The sequence below is a fragment of the Miniopterus schreibersii genome (genome assembly GCF_964146895.1).
Source record: "Miniopterus schreibersii genome assembly, chromosome: 10".
NCBI lineage: Eukaryota > Metazoa > Chordata > Mammalia > Chiroptera > Miniopteridae > Miniopterus > Miniopterus schreibersii.
This window is the reverse complement of record NC_138110.1, coordinates 3,783,788-3,804,590: the sequence shown is the minus strand read 5'-3', so window position 1 is coordinate 3,804,590 and position 20,803 is coordinate 3,783,788. Positions and strand designations below refer to the sequence as shown.

Below are 20,803 nucleotides of genomic sequence, written 5' to 3'. Positions count from 1 at the left end.
AGTTTATTAGATTCGGGGTCTGAAAACCTGCATAGCAAGCCCGGCTCTGCTTTGTAACCTGTGGCCTGATCTTTGCCCAGTCCATCAACCTTTCTAGTTTGTAGTTTTCACATTTGTAACATGGAGAGTAGTATCTGCGTCTCAGAGTATTTATGCTGCATTAACTGTGGGCATGTTATGAGGAAGGGATTCCACTATACTTGACATAAACTGGCTAGTTTGTTGTTGTAGGTAGATTATACATACTTGAATTGCTTTTTTAGAAATAAACTAATTGCATACATTTCATTAATTTATGGACTTTTGCTAATTTTAACAAGAAATTTGTGTTTTTCTTCTTTTATATTCTACATTTGTTTTTTAGTGAAAAGCCGCTAGTAAATCTTCAAATATAATCTAGAAAAAGGTGGCCTTTGAATCAACTTAAAATACTGCCGGCACTGCCCTGCCTGCCATGCAGAATGTCACAGCATACCTGGGAAGGATGTGGCCAGTACAGGACTTCTGTCCCATGTCTGAAAACTGTGAGATCTGCAGCTGTTAGGGAAGGTTGTAAATCATTCTTGGAGAGGGGAGCGGGCAGGGGGGGAGGAGGATTCCCACCATGGAGCTGGCCAGGGGCACTGAGGATTTTTAGGCCCATGAATTGGATTGTGATGTGGGAGTGAGAATTTCTAGCTATCAGATGTCTTTCAGACACACCCTGTGGGGCTCTTCTCAGCTTTTGGAAAACCACATATTCAAAGGGCCTTTCTTTTTTGGTCAGAAGTCCAGATTCTGACCTTTCGTGTTATTTTTTTCAGAAGATGGCAAATTACTTACTGGATCCTTAAAAAAAACACACACCCAACTCTGTTTTATAAACTTAAGTGGTAAACTAATGGTTGGAAACAGGTATAACCTAAACTTTTTGTGTCAGTAGGTGAAAATGGGACCTCCCAAAGGGGGTTTGGAGCTGTCCACTCAGGCCTCTGATCTGAGTTCTTTTATTTATCCTTTACTTAGGCGCTCATCTCATCTCATCCCATCCTTACAGTAGCACCTCTGGGCCCCATGCCTGTTGGGTGAGGCATTGTATGAAGCAGGGGTGCAGGCACTTACTCTTCATTAACTGGGCCAGAGGCCGTGGTCCTGGCCCCTGCTCCTTGATGCACACCTCTGCTAGAGGTGGTTTGGAGTTATTCAGCTCTGGGCCTCAGCGGGATGAGCACACTGAGGGGGAGGTCGGGGAAGAGGAGGTTGGATTTTCCCCCTGAGATTTTAAATGCAAGGAAAATAGAACTTTGTGAATGAATGAACTGTCTGAAGCAGTGGGGGTCTCCCCATTTGTTCTAGCTTTACAAAATTAAATCTATTTTCTGAACTGTCTAGTGGGAAGATATTTTTAAGGTAGGTCACTTTTGAAAATGTCTTTGTGGTAAGCTGTTAGTGGTTGTGGATTTTTTTTTTAATACTGCAGTTTAATAATGAGGGAGTTTTCCATTAATATTCCAAACCATGTTTGCCAGCGGATACAGCAGGTGAAGTGGTAAAATTATGGGCCCATCAAAAATACTTACGCTTCCTGTAATATGATATTAAGTTTAATATTTTTATAACCTTCACTGAATTCTAATTTCACTAAAGTAGCAAGCACGCTTCCATTTGCAGTTCAATTATGCACATTGGTTGCCTGTGTACCAAGCAAATTAGAAATGTAAAATATCTCTGTGTTGGGAGGGGCACTGGGAAGAGTCATTAAAGATACCAGTATTTAGGTACAGACACACTTTACTAAGTGTACCCTGGGAACTGGAAATGGATGAGAGACACACACAAATCTTCTAGTGTCTGAATCTGTAGTTTAAATTATAATTCAAAGAATTCAGGAGCAGTATTCATTCCTGACATGAAGCCCTTTTCAGCACTTCTTTCAATCACTTTTAAAGCATAAAGTTCTTCCAGTAAAAACCCGAGGACAGACAATGAATAGCAGCAGCTCTTCTTGGATGGAAACATTGGTCAATTAATGTAATTGGGTAGCATTGCAATTGGTAATTAATCCTTTTAAGAGTTTGCTGACTCAATGTGATGGAGCTGCTGGCTTGTCCTGGACCAGCCAAACTTGGCTGCAGTGTATAGGTGACCAGCACCAGAGTGCAAGTGCACTGCCTCAGAGAGAGGTCAGATGTCATCTGTCACGTGCTGGTAGGTGTGAGTTACGCTTATGGGGTTTGGACATCTTCACAGCAACATTCTTGTTCCTTTGATCGTTTGCTTTGAAACTGAAGCCTCTCATAAGAGAAACATTTTATAAATGGTTTTCATGAACCAGGTTTATTACTCTCGGATAAGAACAACTTACATTCATACTTAAGAGGTAGCTTTAATCTTTTTCACCACACGAGATTCTGGTTTTATAAAAAAGGGAAATTACCAACAAAAATTCAGACTAATTGTGCTTTTAAATATATATTTTTTTAAGTTTACTGTAATATTTAAGTTTCTTAAGAAGAATTTTATTTCACTTTTTACTAGTATCACACAGTTGATTTATTCTTTATATTTTCAAAGGTCAACAGGACTTACCAAGAGCATTCAGTGCCCTCTTTTAGCTGACGGTAACTTCAGCTCTGCCGCGTGACTGCAGAGGCATGCAAAGTCGTGTTCTTTTCCCTCATTACTGTTCTTTGCATATTTATACACTGGAGCTCCCCAGTCTTGACTCTCCTGTTTACGCTTACTTTAGACTCACTGTTAACCAGTCCCAGGCCAGAGTGAAGGGAAACACCTGCGAGAGGCAGCCACAGTGGAGACTGGACAGGAGCACCACAGAGAGCAAGTAGGGAAAGTTGGGAAATGACAGAGGGACCTGGAATTACTTAAGCCTCAGGGCAGTTCTTCACATTCTGGTTGACACTTTTAAGAGACCTGGTTTGTAGGACTTACTAAGATAGGGTATAATGGGTGCTCATGCTCATAACGCAAGTGACCAGGGAGAGGCTGCTGTAGTCCACTACATAGTGTTATGGGAGATAGGAAATATGCTGGATGTTTGGGAAAGAGGTATATTTTTTAATATATTTATTAAAAAGAGGATGTGAGCCTTGTTCTTTGACCAGTGCCTCTATGTGGCATGCATCATCTTCCAGTGACACTGAGTGTGTTTGTTTTCATCTCTGCACAAAGAAATTAGACTATGAGGAGCTGGTTATCTAAGATGGGCTGCACTGAACTGGAAAAGACACAGACAATTCAGCATTAACTTATTTATAAATAGATAAAATTAATTATTTACCTGCTAGACTCATAGTTCCATCCATGGGTCCCTGAATAGGCAGAGGGGAAAGTAGTGATGTTTCCAACATTTTGAGAATTCTAAAGGAGGTAATAAATTTATTCATGATAAGGGTACACAGTGTAACCAAAATGTTGAGCTGCTTCACTTTAGGCTAGAATTATATTGCCTCATTGTGGTAACACTAGTTACCTTAAGCTGATCATGAGCTCTGGTTTGTCTATGATTACTTTAAAACAGTGCAGCAGTGACTTCATTGTTACACCATGAATGCAGTTTGGTAGAGAACAGTCTTTCAATGTACAGTCTATATGAAAGGAAAGGGAAAGGACAGCGGTGATGAGAAGACTGGAAACTGTGGGAGGATAGTGAGAGGCTCCAGGTAGTAGAGAGAGGAGAAGCTGGCTGATTGAAGGTCTTGTGCTACCCCAAGGAGACTTCTAGAGGGAGCCTGACTCTGGAGTGCTTGGAAAGTTGAAGGGAAGAAGTGTCCCTCCATGAACCAGTGGGAAATGTGGATTAATGCCCAGCATGTGAGACATCAAACATGAAGTCCTGCTCTTGGTCTAACCAAGTAGGAAAAGCAGACCTATAGGAAGAAGCTTAGGAGTCTAAGCATCAAACAGTGTCCACTGATAGAATAAGGCCCTCTGTAGGAACGAGGCTATGAGGTAGCATTCCAGAAGGAGCTGCAGTGTCAGGAAGTGCATTGTGGCCTAGGTTCTCCAGGTGTGTTCCTTGGACCATCAGCGTCATCATCTGCTGGGAACATGTTAGAAATCCATGTTCCCAGCTGCACTCCAGACCTGTTGAATCAGAAACTCTGGAGGCAGGGTCCTGCCAGCAAGCAGTCCAGGTGATTCTGATGCATGCTGAAGCTTGAGACCCCTCCTTACAAAGTCAGTAGTGGGTTAAACCCTGAAAGGTGTTGTTTATTGAGATGTGAGTAGGGCAGGTGGACATGCCAGGTAGAGTCAACAGGATGAGAGGAAACTGGTAATGACAGAACCCCTGGGTATGGGGGTGGAACCAGCACAGTGTGCACACCTCTTGGACCTGCAGAGGCCTGTTGTTGGGTCGTACCAGGAGATATGGGGAGAACCAGACTGAAAAGTTGAACTGATTGCCTTTACCTGTGCAATTGGTGGGTTTTGATCTGAGGAATATCATGATGGTGACCAGGATGTTTAGGAGGAGATTACATTTGTAAGGTTATAGGGGCTGCGTAACTTAGGGTAACTTGGTTGGGAGAAAAACTGGAAAGAACCTAGAGCTGGAGAACCTAGATGTCAGTGGAGGCCTGAGCTGAGATTGGTCATGTAAAATGAGGAGAGAAATATTTTGAAGATAAGATTCTGAGATTAAAAAATAATAATAAAGCATATGCTGTGCTTGTTAGACTTTTATTCATTAGCTGTTACCATTATGATGCGGATGAAAATGATCTGTGACGTGGTTGGGTTCTCATAGGAGGCTATTATGCTGCATTTAATCAGGCCGTCATTTCTCCAAGGTGTGTGTGTACTTGTGTGTTAAGTAGCTTATATTCTGCATTTCTTCTCTTTTGAAGAAGGTCTGGTCTTATTGATCCAATGTTTTATGACCCCAAAGGCTCTTTCTTAATAGGATCCCACTTTTGTGATCTGTAATATGGCAGACATCATATCACAAAGTGTTAATGTGGGTGAGTGGTGACCGGGTCTCCAAGCTGTCTCCTGGTAACAGGCTTCTTTTTAATGTAGAATCAGCAGATACATTTTAAAAGTAGGGTAGATGGTTCATTTAAGAGGGTTTTATCATCAGTGTCTCTGATATTCAAGTGAAATAAATTAAGTTAATGGGAGGCTCTTTTATAGCCTGTCATGGTAAAAGTACATAATTTCTGTCACAATTTGCATGTACGGAGATGAAAGAACAAACGATTAACAGCATTTATTCTGTCATGTTCTCATAAAGTTCCAGCTAATAGGGTATCACAAATTGAATGTGACATGAAATGATGGGGGCTGAAAAGTACAAACTTTTGGACATGAGTTGGGGGCCATGTTGAACAGGTTGAGGATACTGAGGCGCAGCAGGGGTTCATGAAGTTTCACAAGGTCTGAGTGGCCACTTGACCTCCTTCCTCTTTCTTGCTGATTTGGGAGCCCAGAAGGAAAGGAGAGCTGGTATGTGGCAAACACCTTTTTCGCTTGCCGCTCAAGGCTGAAGGAGAGGGATTGCCGTGGGGCAGGGACCTAGCGCCCACCTTACCCCCTGAGCTTCATGGAATTTTGCCAACATTTTCAAGTTTTCAACTCTCACCACCCTCCCTAGTGCACTGGGCACCTGTGTTGCTATTTCATGAGTGCCTGCCTTTGCAGAAGGGATATTTTACCTGCCACTTTGGCTCTCTCCGGTGCTCCCTTAAGGTGATTATTGCTTACCCGTTACCCACTTGCTTACATTTTTGTTTAATTTGGAGGTCTAAATGTAAGGTATATACTCTCACGGTCTTCCAGATCTACATTGTGGTGACTTGGCAGGTAGGGTGCGCTAAGCCTGGAGTTGTGCTGATGTTGGTAAGGTCCACGGGCAGCAGTGGATCTCAGAGGTGCCCTTTGCAGAGGTGGAGCAAGCAGCTGCAAGGTGGTTAGGTTAGAGGAGCATAGGGAACCTTGTCCCCTCCCTGTAAGGGACATGTGCCTTCTGATGCCACAGAGTCTCGATCCATATGGGAACTCAAGGCTGGGTTTGTGTGAAACTGCTCGCTCTCTCAACTGCAATTTCTCCCAAGCAGGGTACTAGACAACACTACCAGTGTCTTCACTATTGCACCAGATCATTTTCCTCCTGCGGGGCCTGCAAGGCAGCTTGGTGTAGAATGATGGTGCTCAAACTTTTTTAGTTTGAGGACCCCTTTACACTCTTAAATATGGAAGACCCAAGAACATTTTTGTTTGTGGTTGTATCAATATTTATCATATTGCAAATTAAACTGAGAAGTTTAAAAAGTATTAATTCATTTTATAATCACATCAATAAATTACATCCAAAAATTTAATGAGAAAACTGGTGTTATTTATCATGTTTTACAAATCTTTTGAATGTCTGGGTTAGTGGAAGACAGGCTGGATTCTCTATGCTCTTGCAGTTAGTCTGTTGTAATGTGTCATTTTGATGAGTGTGCATGAAGGAAAACCACTTTTACCATAGACTCTGTAGTTGTAAAAGGGAAGGTGTTTGTTTTTTTTAATCCTCTCCCGAGGATATTTTTTCCATTGCTTTTCAGAGAGAATGGGAGAGAGAGAGAGAAAGAGAGACATCAGTGTGAGAGAGATACATTGATTGGTTGCCTCCTGCACCCACCCAACCAGGGCCAGGGATCGATCCTATAACTGAGGTATGTGCCCTTGGCCCAAATAAAACCCGGGACCCTTCAGTCTGCAGGCCGACACTCTAACCACTGATCCAAACCAGCCAGGACAAAGGGAAGAGTATTTTTAATAGTCTTTTCAGATACTTGTGGACATTATTCTTTTTTCTTTTTTTTTTTTTTTTAACATATCTTTATTGATTTCAGAGAGAGGAAAGAAGGGGGAGAGAGAGAGATAGAAACATCAAGGATGAGAGAGTCATTGATCGGCTGCCTAGCCCACAACCCGGGCATGTGCCCTGACTGGGAATCGAACCCCAATCTCGTGGATCCTAGGTCAATGCTCAACCGCTGAGCCACGCCCGGCTGGGCTGGACATTATTCTTTGATACTATACCAAAACTTGACAAGTGGCACTCCTTTGACGTTCAGTACAGTGTGGAATCTGAAACCACATCAGTGAACTGTCTGAACTTTGTTTCTCTAAAATGCATTAGTCTCTCTTGCACTTTGATTGGATTTTGTAATATTATGTTAGCTGAGTTATACAGGTCTTCCAAATGACATATTTCATTATATAGCATCAAAAAATCACATTTGTTACAGTTTCCACTGATCTCATTGGAAAAGTCTTTAAGTACTTGGGAAACTGTGAAGCTCTTGATGACATATATAAGTTTTCCAAGGTTCTAATTTTTGCTTGAAAGCCTGGATTTTATTGGCTACAACCACTATAAGTTGTTTTCCTTGAATGGATAGACTCTCTTCATTCATTGAAAAAACATCTGCCACATACCTAAGTCTGAATAACCATCATTTCCAAGTCCGTGGTGTTCCGTGAGCCAGTGTCTGGCTCAGCCCCCCAGCCAGACAGATGCACAGGAACTTTTCCCAGAGAACAGCAGTGCCCCCTGTGCGAGTGTCACCATGTGCTGTCAGGTGTGGACATGAGTGAAATTGTCTCATCACTTCATCAAGGGCATTCTTCAGTGAAACTGACCTTTTCAGGAAAACCACATGTGTGTGGCAGTGCTTGATATGGAGATGCCAGCACTGTGGGGCACTGTCTGGTCCCTGGTCAGGTGCAGGCAACTTCACCCCAGGGCTTTTGTGCCAACATTACTGAGTGTCACCATGGTAGAATAGGCTCATAACATCCTGGTATTATCATGACCACAGTTTTGACTTAATGGGTCACCCGTTGCAGAGACCCTTGGGGTCTGTGGGTAACTCTTTGAGAACCTGTGGTGTGGAAGTCTGACTCTGGAGGCAAAGCCAGTATGGAGCACTGACTGGCTCCATCATTAGTATGCTGCCATGGGACCTGAGTGAGGCCATGTGGCCTTTCTAAGCCCTTGTCTCCTTGTCTGGAAAATGAAGACATGGGCTTCTTCCATGGATTGTTGTGAGCACTAAATGACAGAACTAATGAAATGGGCCTTCTGTGGGGCCTGGTGCATAGCAGCACTAGTGAAGGTTCCTTTCCTTTCCTTCTTGGTTCTAGCTGAGCAGAGGTCCGTTGGCTGTTCTCTCTCACATGCACTGCCTTGAGGAAGAGGGAGAATTCCTGGACTATTTAAGTGGGGAGGTCTTAGGTTCTCTGGACCCATTGGTTCTATGTGGATAACCCAATGCAGTTTGAGCTAAAGAGCCAACTTCCCTGAAAATTAGCAATGTCTTCCTGTTGCTCTCATCTTCTGGACTTTGGGCTCTTTACCAGTAATCCTGGTTCAGCCTCAGAGCTCTCCAGGGTGGAGGAGAAGGGGCCTCTCACAGCTGGAAAAACATCTCAAGGAGGAGGCAGTTTTTGCTATAAGAGCTGTGCCCTGCTGAAAGTCTGAGCATAGTGTAGGACAAAGTTTGTGTCTTTCCCCAGAAAAATACTGGAGCATGATTTTGTCACAGCCAAGCAAAAACTGAAATGCTCAAAACCCAATTTGCTTTAATTTTTTAAAATGAACATTAATTTGACAGTAGTTTGAAGACTGTGTGTGACCCAACTTCAAACGAGGTTGACAGTTTCTGTCCAAGAAAGATCCCATTGAGTCGTCCTTAGTTTATCTGTGTTATCGTCCTTGTTGCACTGGGGATGGAGGTGGGGTACACACTAGGAGAATGTAGCTTTCAGAAGAAGAGGTCCTGGTTTTGACCTACTGGTGAGGTTAAGTGTCAAGCCCGGCGTGTCATGGTGTTTCAGGTCTGTCTGGGAGAGCTCTTGCCAGCTCAGTGTTGCCAGGTCCAGAGCTGCCAGCAGGGACTGCTTTTCTAGGAGAGAACATGCCTTTACACGTGCAAGAACACATTCTGAGTTCAGTCGCCCTGTATTTGAAATGGCCTTAGTTCTCTCTGCTCATGGTCACACTTTGGATCTTGGGTGCTGTAGCTAGACTTGCTGTTGTTTGTATACAAGCTCCGAATTTTTTAAAGCGTTGCACACGTATTAATTTTTGTCCTGAAGAAGTCTTTCAGTGTGCCTCCCCTGTAGCCTAGAGCACTGAGATGAGTTGTGGGCAGCGGAGCTGTCTGGGTGACTGTACACTAAAGCATTTAAATGGATGCCATGTTAGATTTTAATAGACTTTCTCTGCCCTCAAGATAGAAAGGACCCCTGCACCCCTGAGACAGATGGGGTTCTTTGTATTTCTTTTCTCCATCATATATGGTTCTATGAGGTATGTGACAGTGAGCCTGGGGTACAGGAGGTGAAACCATTTAATGTTGGAGTGACTCATGTGGCAGAAGGGGCGCTGGGCTGCACTTGGCTCTTTGTATTCCCAACGTTGTAACCTTAAGCAAGCCAGTTTACTTTGTTGAGCTCCAACATCTTCATTTGTAAACTCAGTCTTAGGGCACTTGCTCCTTATTTGCTGCAGGGGGTGGTTGATTTTAAGGCTTCAGAGGAAAGACCTTGGAAGCCCTAAGATGGGGTTCAAGGCAAGAAAACAGTGAAGAGTGCCCAGAGAAAAGGTTGTGGAGGAGGGCAGAGCTGTCCTGTCAGATGACGACTCAGTCCCTCCTGGTGGCTGTGATGTTGGCTCTGCAGGCAGACCGCCTTCATTTGAGTGCTTACTTCTCCACATGTGACCTTTATGTACTTCCATTTTGTTATCTGAAAATAGGTGTCACAATAACCTTTGCTACAGTACCTGCCCCTTAGGGATTAGATGGATAATAATAGGCCTAAAGTCCAAGCCTGATTTCTGACACATGGGAAAACGCTCCGTCACGTTAGCTCTTATCACCGTCAGGACCACAGTAGGCTTTTCCCGCATGCGAAAATGACATGTTTCAGAAACATAACTAGATATGTGGTTTAGCCAAAGCCTGATAGCAAATACCATATTTTAAAGCAGCTGTCATTTAACAGGGGTAGGTCCTAAGGAAACCAGTCAGAGCAGGGGGGCACCTTCCTCAGTGAGGTAGGAGTGACCAGAGAAAAGGTTGAGGAAGCCTGCGGTGGAGGAGGGCAGAGCTGCACTGTCAGAGGACAGGGAGCCTTTATGTGAGATTCCTCTAGGTCCTTCTGGAGAAAAGGGGCATGAGCTGGTGGCATCTTCTCCATACTGTGAGTGTGCTGCTTGTGAAAATTGCATAATATTTTATTAGTAATACTGTATTTATTTCAAGCATTACCTTGATTACCTTGCTGTGGGAAATAGGACAGAGAGAAGCAAAAGCAATTCCTTACACATCTTGGATTATTTTGTTTTAGTTCCTAAAGAGATTATTTGGGTATTTTCTTGAGCAAAGCAGGCATGTGGTTTTCTACCTGGTTTACCTGTTCTGTGAGGGCTGTAGGAGACATTGTGTCAGGTGTGCGATCAGCGGGCCAGGATTCAGAAGACCTGGGTCCCAGCTCTGCCACTCCCTGCTGCTCGACCTCTGGCAAGTCACATAACTTTTCTGGACCTCAGGTTTGAGATCTGAAAAGTGGAGAAGATGCTGGTCATCTTGCCCTGCTCACTTCACCTGGGGCATCATGAGGCTCAGATGAGAGAATCCGGGTAAATTGCCTTACAACCAAAATACAAGTGTTAACAAATGGCTGCTGGTAACCAAGCTCTGACCTTCCTAATGAAATATTTTCTTTCTTAGTGATGTTACAGCCTTTCGATTATGATCCCAATGAGAAAAGTAAACACAAGTTTATGGTTCAGTCTATGTTTGCGCCAACTGACACTTCTGATATGGAAGCAGTAGTAAGTACTGAATGCTTCTTACTTTTTAGTATTCAATGATCAGGTATCGAATCGTGTGTGCATGCGTTTCACAATGTATCAAAATGGCTTTTAAAGGGGTGTGGTGTTTCCAAGGAGGTTTGTACTCTGACTGCCTGTATAGTTTTTCTAAAGCTTTGAATTTTACATTTTATGTAACTCTCCAGAATACTCTTTTTTGACTTTTGTATTCGTTTGCTTCAGCACTTCCTTGTTCTGATTGATCATATCATGAATGGTTTTTGGGTTCTTCCCCCTTTCCCCATCCTGTGCCCCACAGAAAAGGGCACCATTCATTACCATGTCTCTCCCGTCCCCCCAGAACCCAGGGGGATGTGAGAGAGGAGAATACTAAATATCCTCAGCTCTGAAGAGGTGTGTTTTATTTTGGCTTGGCTCTGGCAAGCATGATTCTTTTTTTTCTTTAGATTCCTTCATTTTTAATTTTTTTTTTTTCCTGTTTAAATGCAGTCTAACTCCCTGATTTTGGTAAAAATAAGATGACTTCATTTTCCTAAAATAAAAAAGTGATACTATATTATTGGTTTTTCTGGAAAAATCGTATAATAGAAATTCCAAAGTAAGCTTCTTACACACTCTAAGAAACGAGGAGGCCTGCTGGTGCTGTGAGCGTGAATCACAATATACAGAGCAGCTTTGTAATCCATCGCACCAGCCAGGACAGATGTCTAGTCCTCACAGTGTGGGAAAGAAAGGCAGGATTGCCTCAACGTTTCCATCACTTCCCAGCCTGCCAACCCAAACTAAGAGACTGCAGTCATCCGAGGAATGCCTGCAAGTTTGAGTTTGCTGTGACTCACACCCGTACTGTGGGTTTCCTCCCTCTGAGTTTGACACTAAGGGCTGTTTTTATGCACAGCCCACCTTTGTGTCCCAGAATTACACCACACAGCCCTTTTCTCTCATCTTGGAAAAGTAAACCAACCATCTTCATGGTGTTTAACTTTTGGGCAGTAAATGAAGGAGAAGCCACTATGTGGGGGTTTGAGAGAAATCAGTGATAATGAGCCATCCTCCTTTTCATAAAAATGAGTATTGAGGCATTCACTACTTTCCCTTTTATTTCCTGGAACATGATGTGCCATTTAATGTTAATTTGTGTGATCAAGGAAATGTATGGCAAATATGAAATATGGAATATCTGAGAATATGTTCTGTTTAGCTTTTGCTGCATGGCTTACTGAAAAGAGCATGGGCTTGGGTGTCTCGGGTGTGGAGCTGAGGTCTGCCTTTTACTAATATTGTGACCTTGGGTGATTTTCATTAACTCTATTGAGGGTTTAAACAGTCACCTGTAACATGGGGCTAAAGACCTGGTTGACATGGTTGTCATGGGATGAAATGTGGTCTGTGTAGAGCGCCTGGCAGTGCCCTGCTGTGTTTCATCTACTGTTGCAGGCCAGGCACTCTGTAGTTAAGGTGAATCTCACTTCCTCATACAGTAATTTTTATAACAGGTTAAAAGATGTTTATATGTGATGTACATTGTAGGATTTTTGGCCATACAAAAACAAAATTACTTGTAATTTGTTTATACTTGTCCTAACCACTAGTAATGAATGGAGCCTTATGCTTTTTCTTTATTTTAAAATACCTTTTTATTTCAATATACAAAAAGTTGAAAAAATGGTACAGTAACCACTCACATCATCTTTACCTAGATTCACCATTTAACATTTTGCCACATTTGCTCCATTTCTGTCATGAACTTTGTTTTTTAATGAAGCACTTGAGTATAAGACACAGACTTCACCCCTAAATGCTTGAGAACAAGGCCAGTCTCCTACATAGCCACATACTGTTATCATAGCCGAGGAGTCTACACTGATGATACTGTCTAACAGAGAAACCTCGTTACAGTGTTTTTCACTTGTCCTCCCCCAGTAGCCTTTAGTTCTTGGTCTAGTAGAGTAGCCTAGACCTTTTTTGTTTTCCTGACTAAATTTTTTAGAGTCCAGGCCAGTTGACTTGTAGAATGTCCCACATTCTGGATTTGTCCAGTTGTTTACTCATGATTACATTCAGATCAGATGTTTTATGGCAAGAATATTCCATAGATGATATCATGTATGCATCATATCAGAAGACATTTGATGCTGATTTTCCCTATATTGGTGACACTTGAGTTTGATTACGTGGTTGTGATGGCGATGGCCAACTCTCTCCAGTGTCAAAACACATTTGCCCCTATGGTTAATAGCAGGGAATCTGCAATGTGCTGGGTAAACTGGTGCTTGGACTCCCAGCAGTCCTCCTGCCAGCAGCCTTAGCGTTTCCTGCACAGCCCACTTTGTGTCCCAGTATCACCGCACAGCCTTTCTCTCTCATCTTGGAAAAGTACACACACAGGCACACACACACGTCTTCACTGATTTTTCTGTGGATTTCCCATGTAATGAAATACTCTTCAGTTTCATGTGAGCGGCATGCTGTCCCATGGATGGTCCACCATGGTCTATTGGGCAGTCCCCAGTTGTTCACACACTTGTCTCCCTTTCTTGGCTCTTGGTACCTGTGTTGCTCCAGCTGCTTCCTGCATGGTCCCGGGGCAGGGCTGGGGAAGTTTGTTCCTTCTCTGTATTATAAGCTTCCTGCTGGGCTGGGCTGTAGCTCTCAGAACGCCCTGAATGTCCGTGTTAACCAGGAGGGCAGCATCCCAGAACCGGCTCAGCCGGTCGAGGGACAGAGTGGGGGGAGTGGCAGAGAGAGGCTTGCTGGTTAATGTGCCCCGTTGGTAGTTAGCAGCATGGTTCCAGATGGGACACGCTTACTTTGTCTAAGAGGGATGCACTCTGTAAAGTAGGTTTCTTTTCTTTCTTTCTTTTGTTAATCCTCACCCGAGGATATTTTTTGCATTGATTTTTAGAGAGAGTGGAAGGGGGGAAGGAAGAGCAGGGGTGGTGGTGGGGTGGTGGAGAGTGTAAGTGCCCTTGACCAGAAATCAAACCCAAGGCCCTTCGGTCTGCATGCCGATGCCCTAACCACTGGGCCACACTGGCCAGGGCAGGTTTATTTTCCAAAGGAGAGCCTAGGTTAGCCCTGGCCATCCAGCCGTCAGCAGTCGTCCTCTATGTTCCATGTGCTTCCCACAGACTAGCAGCAGGGGGGCGCTGGTTGACTTTGAGGAGTTAGGCAGCAAAATTGGGATTTGCAAAGTGTAATAAATATTCAGGAGAGCTATTGTATTTAATCTTGTCATGTTGAAAATATTGAAATCTCAGCAGACTTAAGTTCTTTATTTGATATACATCAAGGCTTTCTCATTAAGAGTATTTTTCTGAAATTGTCAGTTATAGGAGGAAAATTATTCTTCCAGCAGCTTTATAATATCCTGATTATTAAATTTAAATTGTTTTAGTGGAAGGAGGCAAAACCAGAAGACCTTATGGATTCAAAACTTAGATGTGTGTTTGAATTGCCAGCAGAAAATGATAAACCGGTAAGTATATTTATAGTTAACAATAATTGAATGTTGCAAGCTGATACTTATTTGCATACCATCTCCTGCAAAACCAAGATTTAAGTTGGCAAATTATTTTCCTCTTTCTGATGTATGAAGAAAAAAATAAGCTGAAGTCAACAAATAAGTGGGCCCCCATGCAATCAGCCTTTTTGCAGAAAGACAGCTAATTGAAACAATTTTTTCCTTTGCAAAGTGCAACCTGTTGGCTGTTATAAATGTTATAAATACCAGAGAGCGTCTTTGACTTGGCAAAGTTATAGGTTGATGTTAAACAGGGTTAGACTAAAACGGAATAATTTGCCATTTATCATGGTGCTTGACAGACAGGTGGTGAGCACATAGTTGCTGTTGTACACAGTCCTGACTTTATGTTTTCGGTCTGCTGTTACCCTCAGCTCCACCTCTCTACCTTGTAACCCACCTCCTACTGCTGTCAAACCTGCTTTTAGAGGAGGGGTCTCCACCTCTGACTGTTAACATCTGGGCCCCATACTCTGCTGGGGGCTGTCTTGGGCCTTGTAGGATGCCTGGCCTCTGCCCACTAGACACTGGTAGATCGCCTTAGTTGTGACAACCAAAAATGTCTCCTGACATTACCAGATGTGCCCAGGGGACAAAATTGCCCCCATTGAGAATCTCTTGTGCTGTCTGAGGGGGGAGTCCAAGGAGCAGCTTCCTTCAGGGTGCTGTTCAGTTTTCTCTTTGTGTAAAACTGAGGGATAGGCCTGGCATTGCCCTCACTTGTGACCAGTTGAAGACAGAAGACTGAAATGCTAATATGGACTCCCTTCAATCTAGTCAGAAAAATTCAAGTTGTATCAAAAACACAATTTGAAGCCTAGGCAGAGTATTAGCTCCCCTGGCTGTTAATAGCAGAGACCTTCTGTTACCATTACCCAGAATGACCAGCAGGAATGCTCTGGATTTGTGCCAGAACTACTTAGTATGTTCTTTCAGCACAGTCACTGACATGACTGTTATTCTGTTTCTTTGAGTTGCACATTATGTCCTGGGAAGGTCAGTTTTGGAAGTTTTAAGACCTGTATTCTGATCCTAGCTCTGTGATACATTAGCTTTGTAGATTGGGGCCTTGTCTTTCAGGGCCTCACTCTTCTCATCTGGAAAATAAAGCGTAGAGCTAAATAGTTAGGTTGGTAGAGCTAGATGAGAAGTTCTTAGTTTTCTACTTGGAACCCCACCACCCAGGGCAGCAATCCCCAGCACACCTGAGCCTCCGTGCCCGCACTACTGATGCATCCCTAGTTAGTCTCAAGACAGTGTCATAACACAGGGGAAATGGGGGGAGTGGTATATAGCTTCCCCAGATTGAAATATAAGCAGACACAGCTTATTCCACTTTCATCTGACTTCCAAGTTCTAATTTCATGACCTAAATTGCCCTCTGTGTCCTCCCTGGCTTCCCACCCCCACCCAGCCAGTCCTAGGATGCTCAGATCTTCATGGTGACAATAATTTGTGGCTAATAGTTCCTGCGCTTGCACAATTACTATATGCTAATTTTTGTATGGCAGGAGTCTTATAGTACAATACACACAGCCTTTTCCTCTTTCTCTGAAGTATTAGTCTCAGTCCGACTTCATTATTTGCCCTTCTCCATAATTTCTGGGGCCTAGTTGCTTTAGATTATTAATATTAAGATACTAGATGAAGTGATCCATTTTTAAATAAACGTGACATTTTACAGTGTGATGAAACGCTGCCACGTGTGGTGTTGCTGAGAGCTACTTTACTTTGCATAAAAAGTCCTTTATTACGTAGTTGGTGACACTTGGGCTTTCATTTATTTCTGAACAGCATGATGTAGAAATAAATAAAATTATATCCACAACTGCATCAAAGACAGAAACACCAGCAGTGTCTAAATCTCTGAGCTCTTCTTTGGATGACACTGAAGTGAAGAAGGTGATGGAAGAGTGTAAGAGACTGCAGGGCGAAGTCCAGCGGCTGCGGGAAGAGAACAGACAGTTCAAGGTAACAGCATTTCCTTTTCTAATAACCTGCAGAGAACTGGATTCCTCACTAGGACTTGGGGAGGGAAGTCAACAGACCCCTGAATTTGTAGACTTGTTTGTATTTGTGCACTTTTCCCCCAGGGAGGAAATCCATAGCTTTCATCAGGTTCTCAAAGGGGTCTTGAACCTCCCCTTGCCCCTTCAAGAATCTGTCTATTTAAACTCTTGTCCTCTTGTGTAAAACAAAACAGGGGAAACCCTCCCACCCTCCATTAGTGTAAATTGAAAAGAAAATTAGAGGCCAAAAATAAAACAGCAGTAATTATGTGGAATTTACATTTTCAAACCCTGTTTCATTCATCCCCACTGGATGAGAATCTCTTTTTGAAGAGGGTAAATACCGACCTGCACTCCATTTTAACACAGGCATAATTCTGACTTTCAAAGATTCCAGATGGATCTGAGCATAAGGCCCCCATCAAACTATGAACATGGTGATGAGGTTGGAGACGAGAAGTTGTCAGAGTAGATAGGTGGAGATTGTGGAAGGAAAAACTGTTTCCAGCTACGGACAGACGAGGCGGCCAGCATTGATGCTGGAGGATCAGGTTGCCCTGGGTGGTGGAGGGAGGCAGGGGGCACTGCTGTCAGCCCTGGAGGCCTGTGGTGGTGTGGAAATGACTAGTCAGACTTCAGCTAGCTCTGAGTCTAGTCTTAGTCACAGCATCTCCCAGACCTCTGTTCACAAAATACCTCTGAGGCCCCTTCCAGCTTTAAAAGTGTGTCTGTTTTAGACTCTGTAGTGAAGAGAACATTTCCTATCATCTGATCACAGGAACTTTTTGTTGCAGCTTAAATTTTGAGGCTGACCTATTCCCTTCATCTTGGTCGTGCCACCCAAGCATGTAATAGGTTTTTGCTCTCTAACTACTGCAGCACCCGATTCTTGTAACAATTTCATTTCAGTCAACTCTTCCTTCTCTTTTATTCTGACAGTGTGGTTGGTCTAAAACTGACAGTGCTTGGGAAGCGACACCTTCTTCTTTCCCTGCAAAAGTTTTCATTGGCCTCATACAGTGGGGCAAATTATTAAGCCTACGCTTTACTTTTTGGTTAAAAATCTAAGATACACCTAAAGCTTCTCCTTGAGTGTATTTCTCTTCAGAAACAGAGTTCTGTGCCGTTTAAAGTGATAAATAGGTAGAAATAGCTTCTATACAAACCTAATAAGATAAATGCTATATTTTGCTGTGCCCATTTTTTTTTTTTAAGTTAATCGAATAACACCAGTCATTTATCACTGTGCAGCAATATTGGCCATGTCCCATGAGCAGAATATCTTTAAAATATTATCAGACCAATCTTGACATTAGAAGATTCTTCTTTATCCTGCCAGACACTCATTTGTTGTTTTGTATTTTTTCATTCTTTTATTTGGCCAACAAATTTCCTGAGGCCCTACTGTGCACCCAGTACTGTGAATACAAATGGGAGCAGTCCTGCCCTTGAGGAGCTCCCTGCAAACGGGTAGCAGGGAGACAGACACAATCATTGACATAGACTGACAACCAAGGTGATGAGCAGTCCCACAGGAGCCCAGAGTCAGCTTGGTGGGCTGGCTGCTGCTTGTCTTCTGGACCTACTAGGCACTAGGTGGGTGTGAAGGAATAGAAGGAAAAAAAGAAAGGAAAGTGCACCTGGTGTGGAGTCCCAGGATAAGTAGGTAGGTCGTTAGCCAGAGTTCCAGCTGTGGGGTGTGGCTGCACGGGTAGGAAGGCCTTGGTGCATATCCTGTGTAGGGACATAGCACTGGCCTGGGACAGGAGGGAAGAAGAAGGGCCATTTCTTGCACACCTGTGTAGTTGGTGGGGGAATGTGGCCAGGTATCTTTATATATAGGAAAAGCAATGTCGCCTCTTCAGTGGGAAATCCATGCACTAAGTAGAAAATATTTGAAATGCATGTATCAAGTTTAGTCACATTTTAATATTCCAAATATCATGTTATTTGAATAGTGAAAATTGAACAGTCTACATGTAACTGCACACAGCTCTCTACGTTGGAAAGCTTCCAGGTCCTCTACTTTGAAGTTTCTCATGATTTTTATATTCCTGCCTTGAGAGGTGCCTATCATTTCAAAAATTGGTGACTTGATTGGGAATCCTGTTCAGTAGAGGAAGGAAGGACAGAGACGTTGGGGTTGGATGTAGGTGAAGAGGAGCAGCTGAGGAACATGGCCAAGAAAGTGGGTGTGTCTAAGCTGGACCCTCTTGAGAACTTTTTTCTATAAATCATGGGGAACCAAGGAGTGCCCTGCTTGGATTTGTGGTGCAGAAATGTGTAGGATGGATGGGAGGAAAGAGGGGCTTCTGATATTTTTTAGTGGCCTCAAGTCAGTCCCCTCATAGGCTTCAAAATGAGGAGGTTGAACCACATTTCGGGGTCTGAGTGTGGGTTGTGGAAGCCCACCCTGCTAAGCTGTACAGTTGACTCCACTTCTGGTGCTTGGATTGTCTTTGAAACGTACATTTGCTCCCATAGGAAGAAGATGGACTTCGGATGAGGAAGACGGCACAGAGCAACAGCCCTGTCCCTGCATCGGCCGCAGCGGGGAAGGAGGAGGGCCTCAGCACCCGGCTGCTTGCGCTGGTGGTCTTGTTCTTCATCGTCGGTGTCATCATAGGGAAGATCGCCCTGTAGAGGCAGCATGCGGAGGGCTCGATTGGATTGATGGATCCGCCGTATCATGGGGTTTAAATTTATCATAATCATGTATAAAAAGAAATTAATGTATGATGTCATCTCACAGGTCTTGCCTTTAAATTGCCCCTCCCTGCGTGTGCGAGTGCACCCACACACACAAATGTAACATATTATAACAATCTTTTAGAAAGGTAAAAATGTATAGTACATGATTGGGGAAAAGAATGATCTTTGTTAATGACAAGGGAAGCCATGATTAAATGGTAATGGCATGTGATAAATGTCATTTTAAACATCTGTAGCCTTGGTCCATGTTGCTGGTTACCTCTGAAAACACAACTCTCTTCCTCACCTGGGTGCTGGCCCGCTGGAGCCCAGCATGGTGGGAGTGCCATCCCCTCCACAGATAGCCCCACACTGCTGGCTCGCTCCCAGGCTTCTTGTCCGTGTGCTGCCTGGGCGCTCAGTTCCTTGGGACTGATCAGCAGAGTCAGCCGCCGAGAATTGTGCTGTGGCGGCATGGACAGGGTGCTGGGCACGGGTGGGCATGGGCACCGACTGGCCCGGCACTTCTGAAGGAAAAGTCAGTGCTTTGTTCTCTTAAAGGGACCAAGCTAAATTCCTGTTGGTTCATGTCGCAAGATTGAACTGTATTCAGAGATGTTTAATGCATATTTAACTTATTTAATGTATTTCATCTCATGTTTTCTTGTTGTCACAAGATTATAATTAATGCTGTGGCCTAAAAATCACCTGTGCTACCTAATGCCGCGGCTAAAGCTGGCATCGTGGCTGGAGGGCTGTGACTCCTGTCTCTGGAGGTCTGGGCTCTACATATGTATATATGGACGTGTGGTTCATTTGTATGTTGGAGAACAGCAGCCAGGAAGTATTTTTCTGTATAAATAATTAACGACTCTTATAGGGAGGGAGATTTGTAGTAGTGACAGTCACCTCACCTCTATCATGCCCATTGTAATGGAGAAGAGCAGCCGATCTTCCATCTTGTTCTTTCACTGCCTGCCCCTCAGCCAGCACGCACATTTCCAGCACATGGGCCCCAAGCCTGGTCCTTACTGACCCCTGCAACCCAGCTGGGGACCAGGCAGCAGAGGGGCTAGGAGAGGGAGCCAGTCTCTGGGGCAGGGCGGGGTGTGTGGGGATCTGCAGGTGGCCCATCTAGCAGGTAGTAACTGAGAGTTTGACAGTGGAGCCATTTTATTGCCATAAAAGACCAATCCAATTCTCTTTGACTATGTAGCATTTAAAAAAAAAAAAAGTAAAATAAAGCCCCAGAATTCAGTTCTTTTGTCATTTTGTCACATTTGCTATATGGGGGGGAATTGTTTATTTTATCATCATCATCATCATTTTGTTATTGGAAGGTTGATTTTAAAATGCACCCTATCCATGAGAAAATGTATATGTTTAATTATTTAAATACATATTTTGGGGGGCTGGCTTCAACTGCGAGTATAAAAATAAAACTGCTGATCATCTTAAAGCAGCGGTCTCCCTTGCCCTTCTGTTGCTTTGCCCATCAGTGCAAAGAAACCCTCCCTCTGGGTGGAGGAACCATGCAGAACAGACTAGTGGAAGGCACGCTGAGCATGGCTCTAGCATGCAAATGGGTTTTAAAAGACATACCCATCACCAGGAAGATGGGTCTTAGAAGCCATGCACCCCAAGGCTCCTTCCCCCGAGCCTGGCTGGGGCAGTGTGGCCTGAGGTTCTGCTCTGGTGACCCGGTCGGGACCTAGAGCCTAGGAGATGGGAGTCTCTGGCTGGTCAGTA

The 20,803-nt window shown here is 43.7% G+C and overlaps 1 protein-coding gene across 1 annotated transcript in view; it reads left to right on the top strand.

The window, feature by feature from the left end:
• Nucleotides 1–20,513, top strand: part of VAPB (VAMP associated protein B and C) — a 50,439-nt gene extending 29,926 nt beyond the window's left edge. Inside the window, exons 3-6 of the mRNA XM_081149993.1 lie at nt 10,728–10,831; nt 14,229–14,309; nt 16,149–16,325; nt 18,848–20,513. Of these exons, the coding sequence (XP_081006119.1) occupies nt 10,728–10,831; nt 14,229–14,309; nt 16,149–16,325; nt 18,848–19,006 (521 nt within the window). The 3' untranslated portion in view covers nt 19,007–20,513. The remainder of the gene's footprint in view (nt 1–10,727; nt 10,832–14,228; nt 14,310–16,148; nt 16,326–18,847) is intronic.
• Nucleotides 20,514–20,803: the final 290 nt, after the last annotated feature.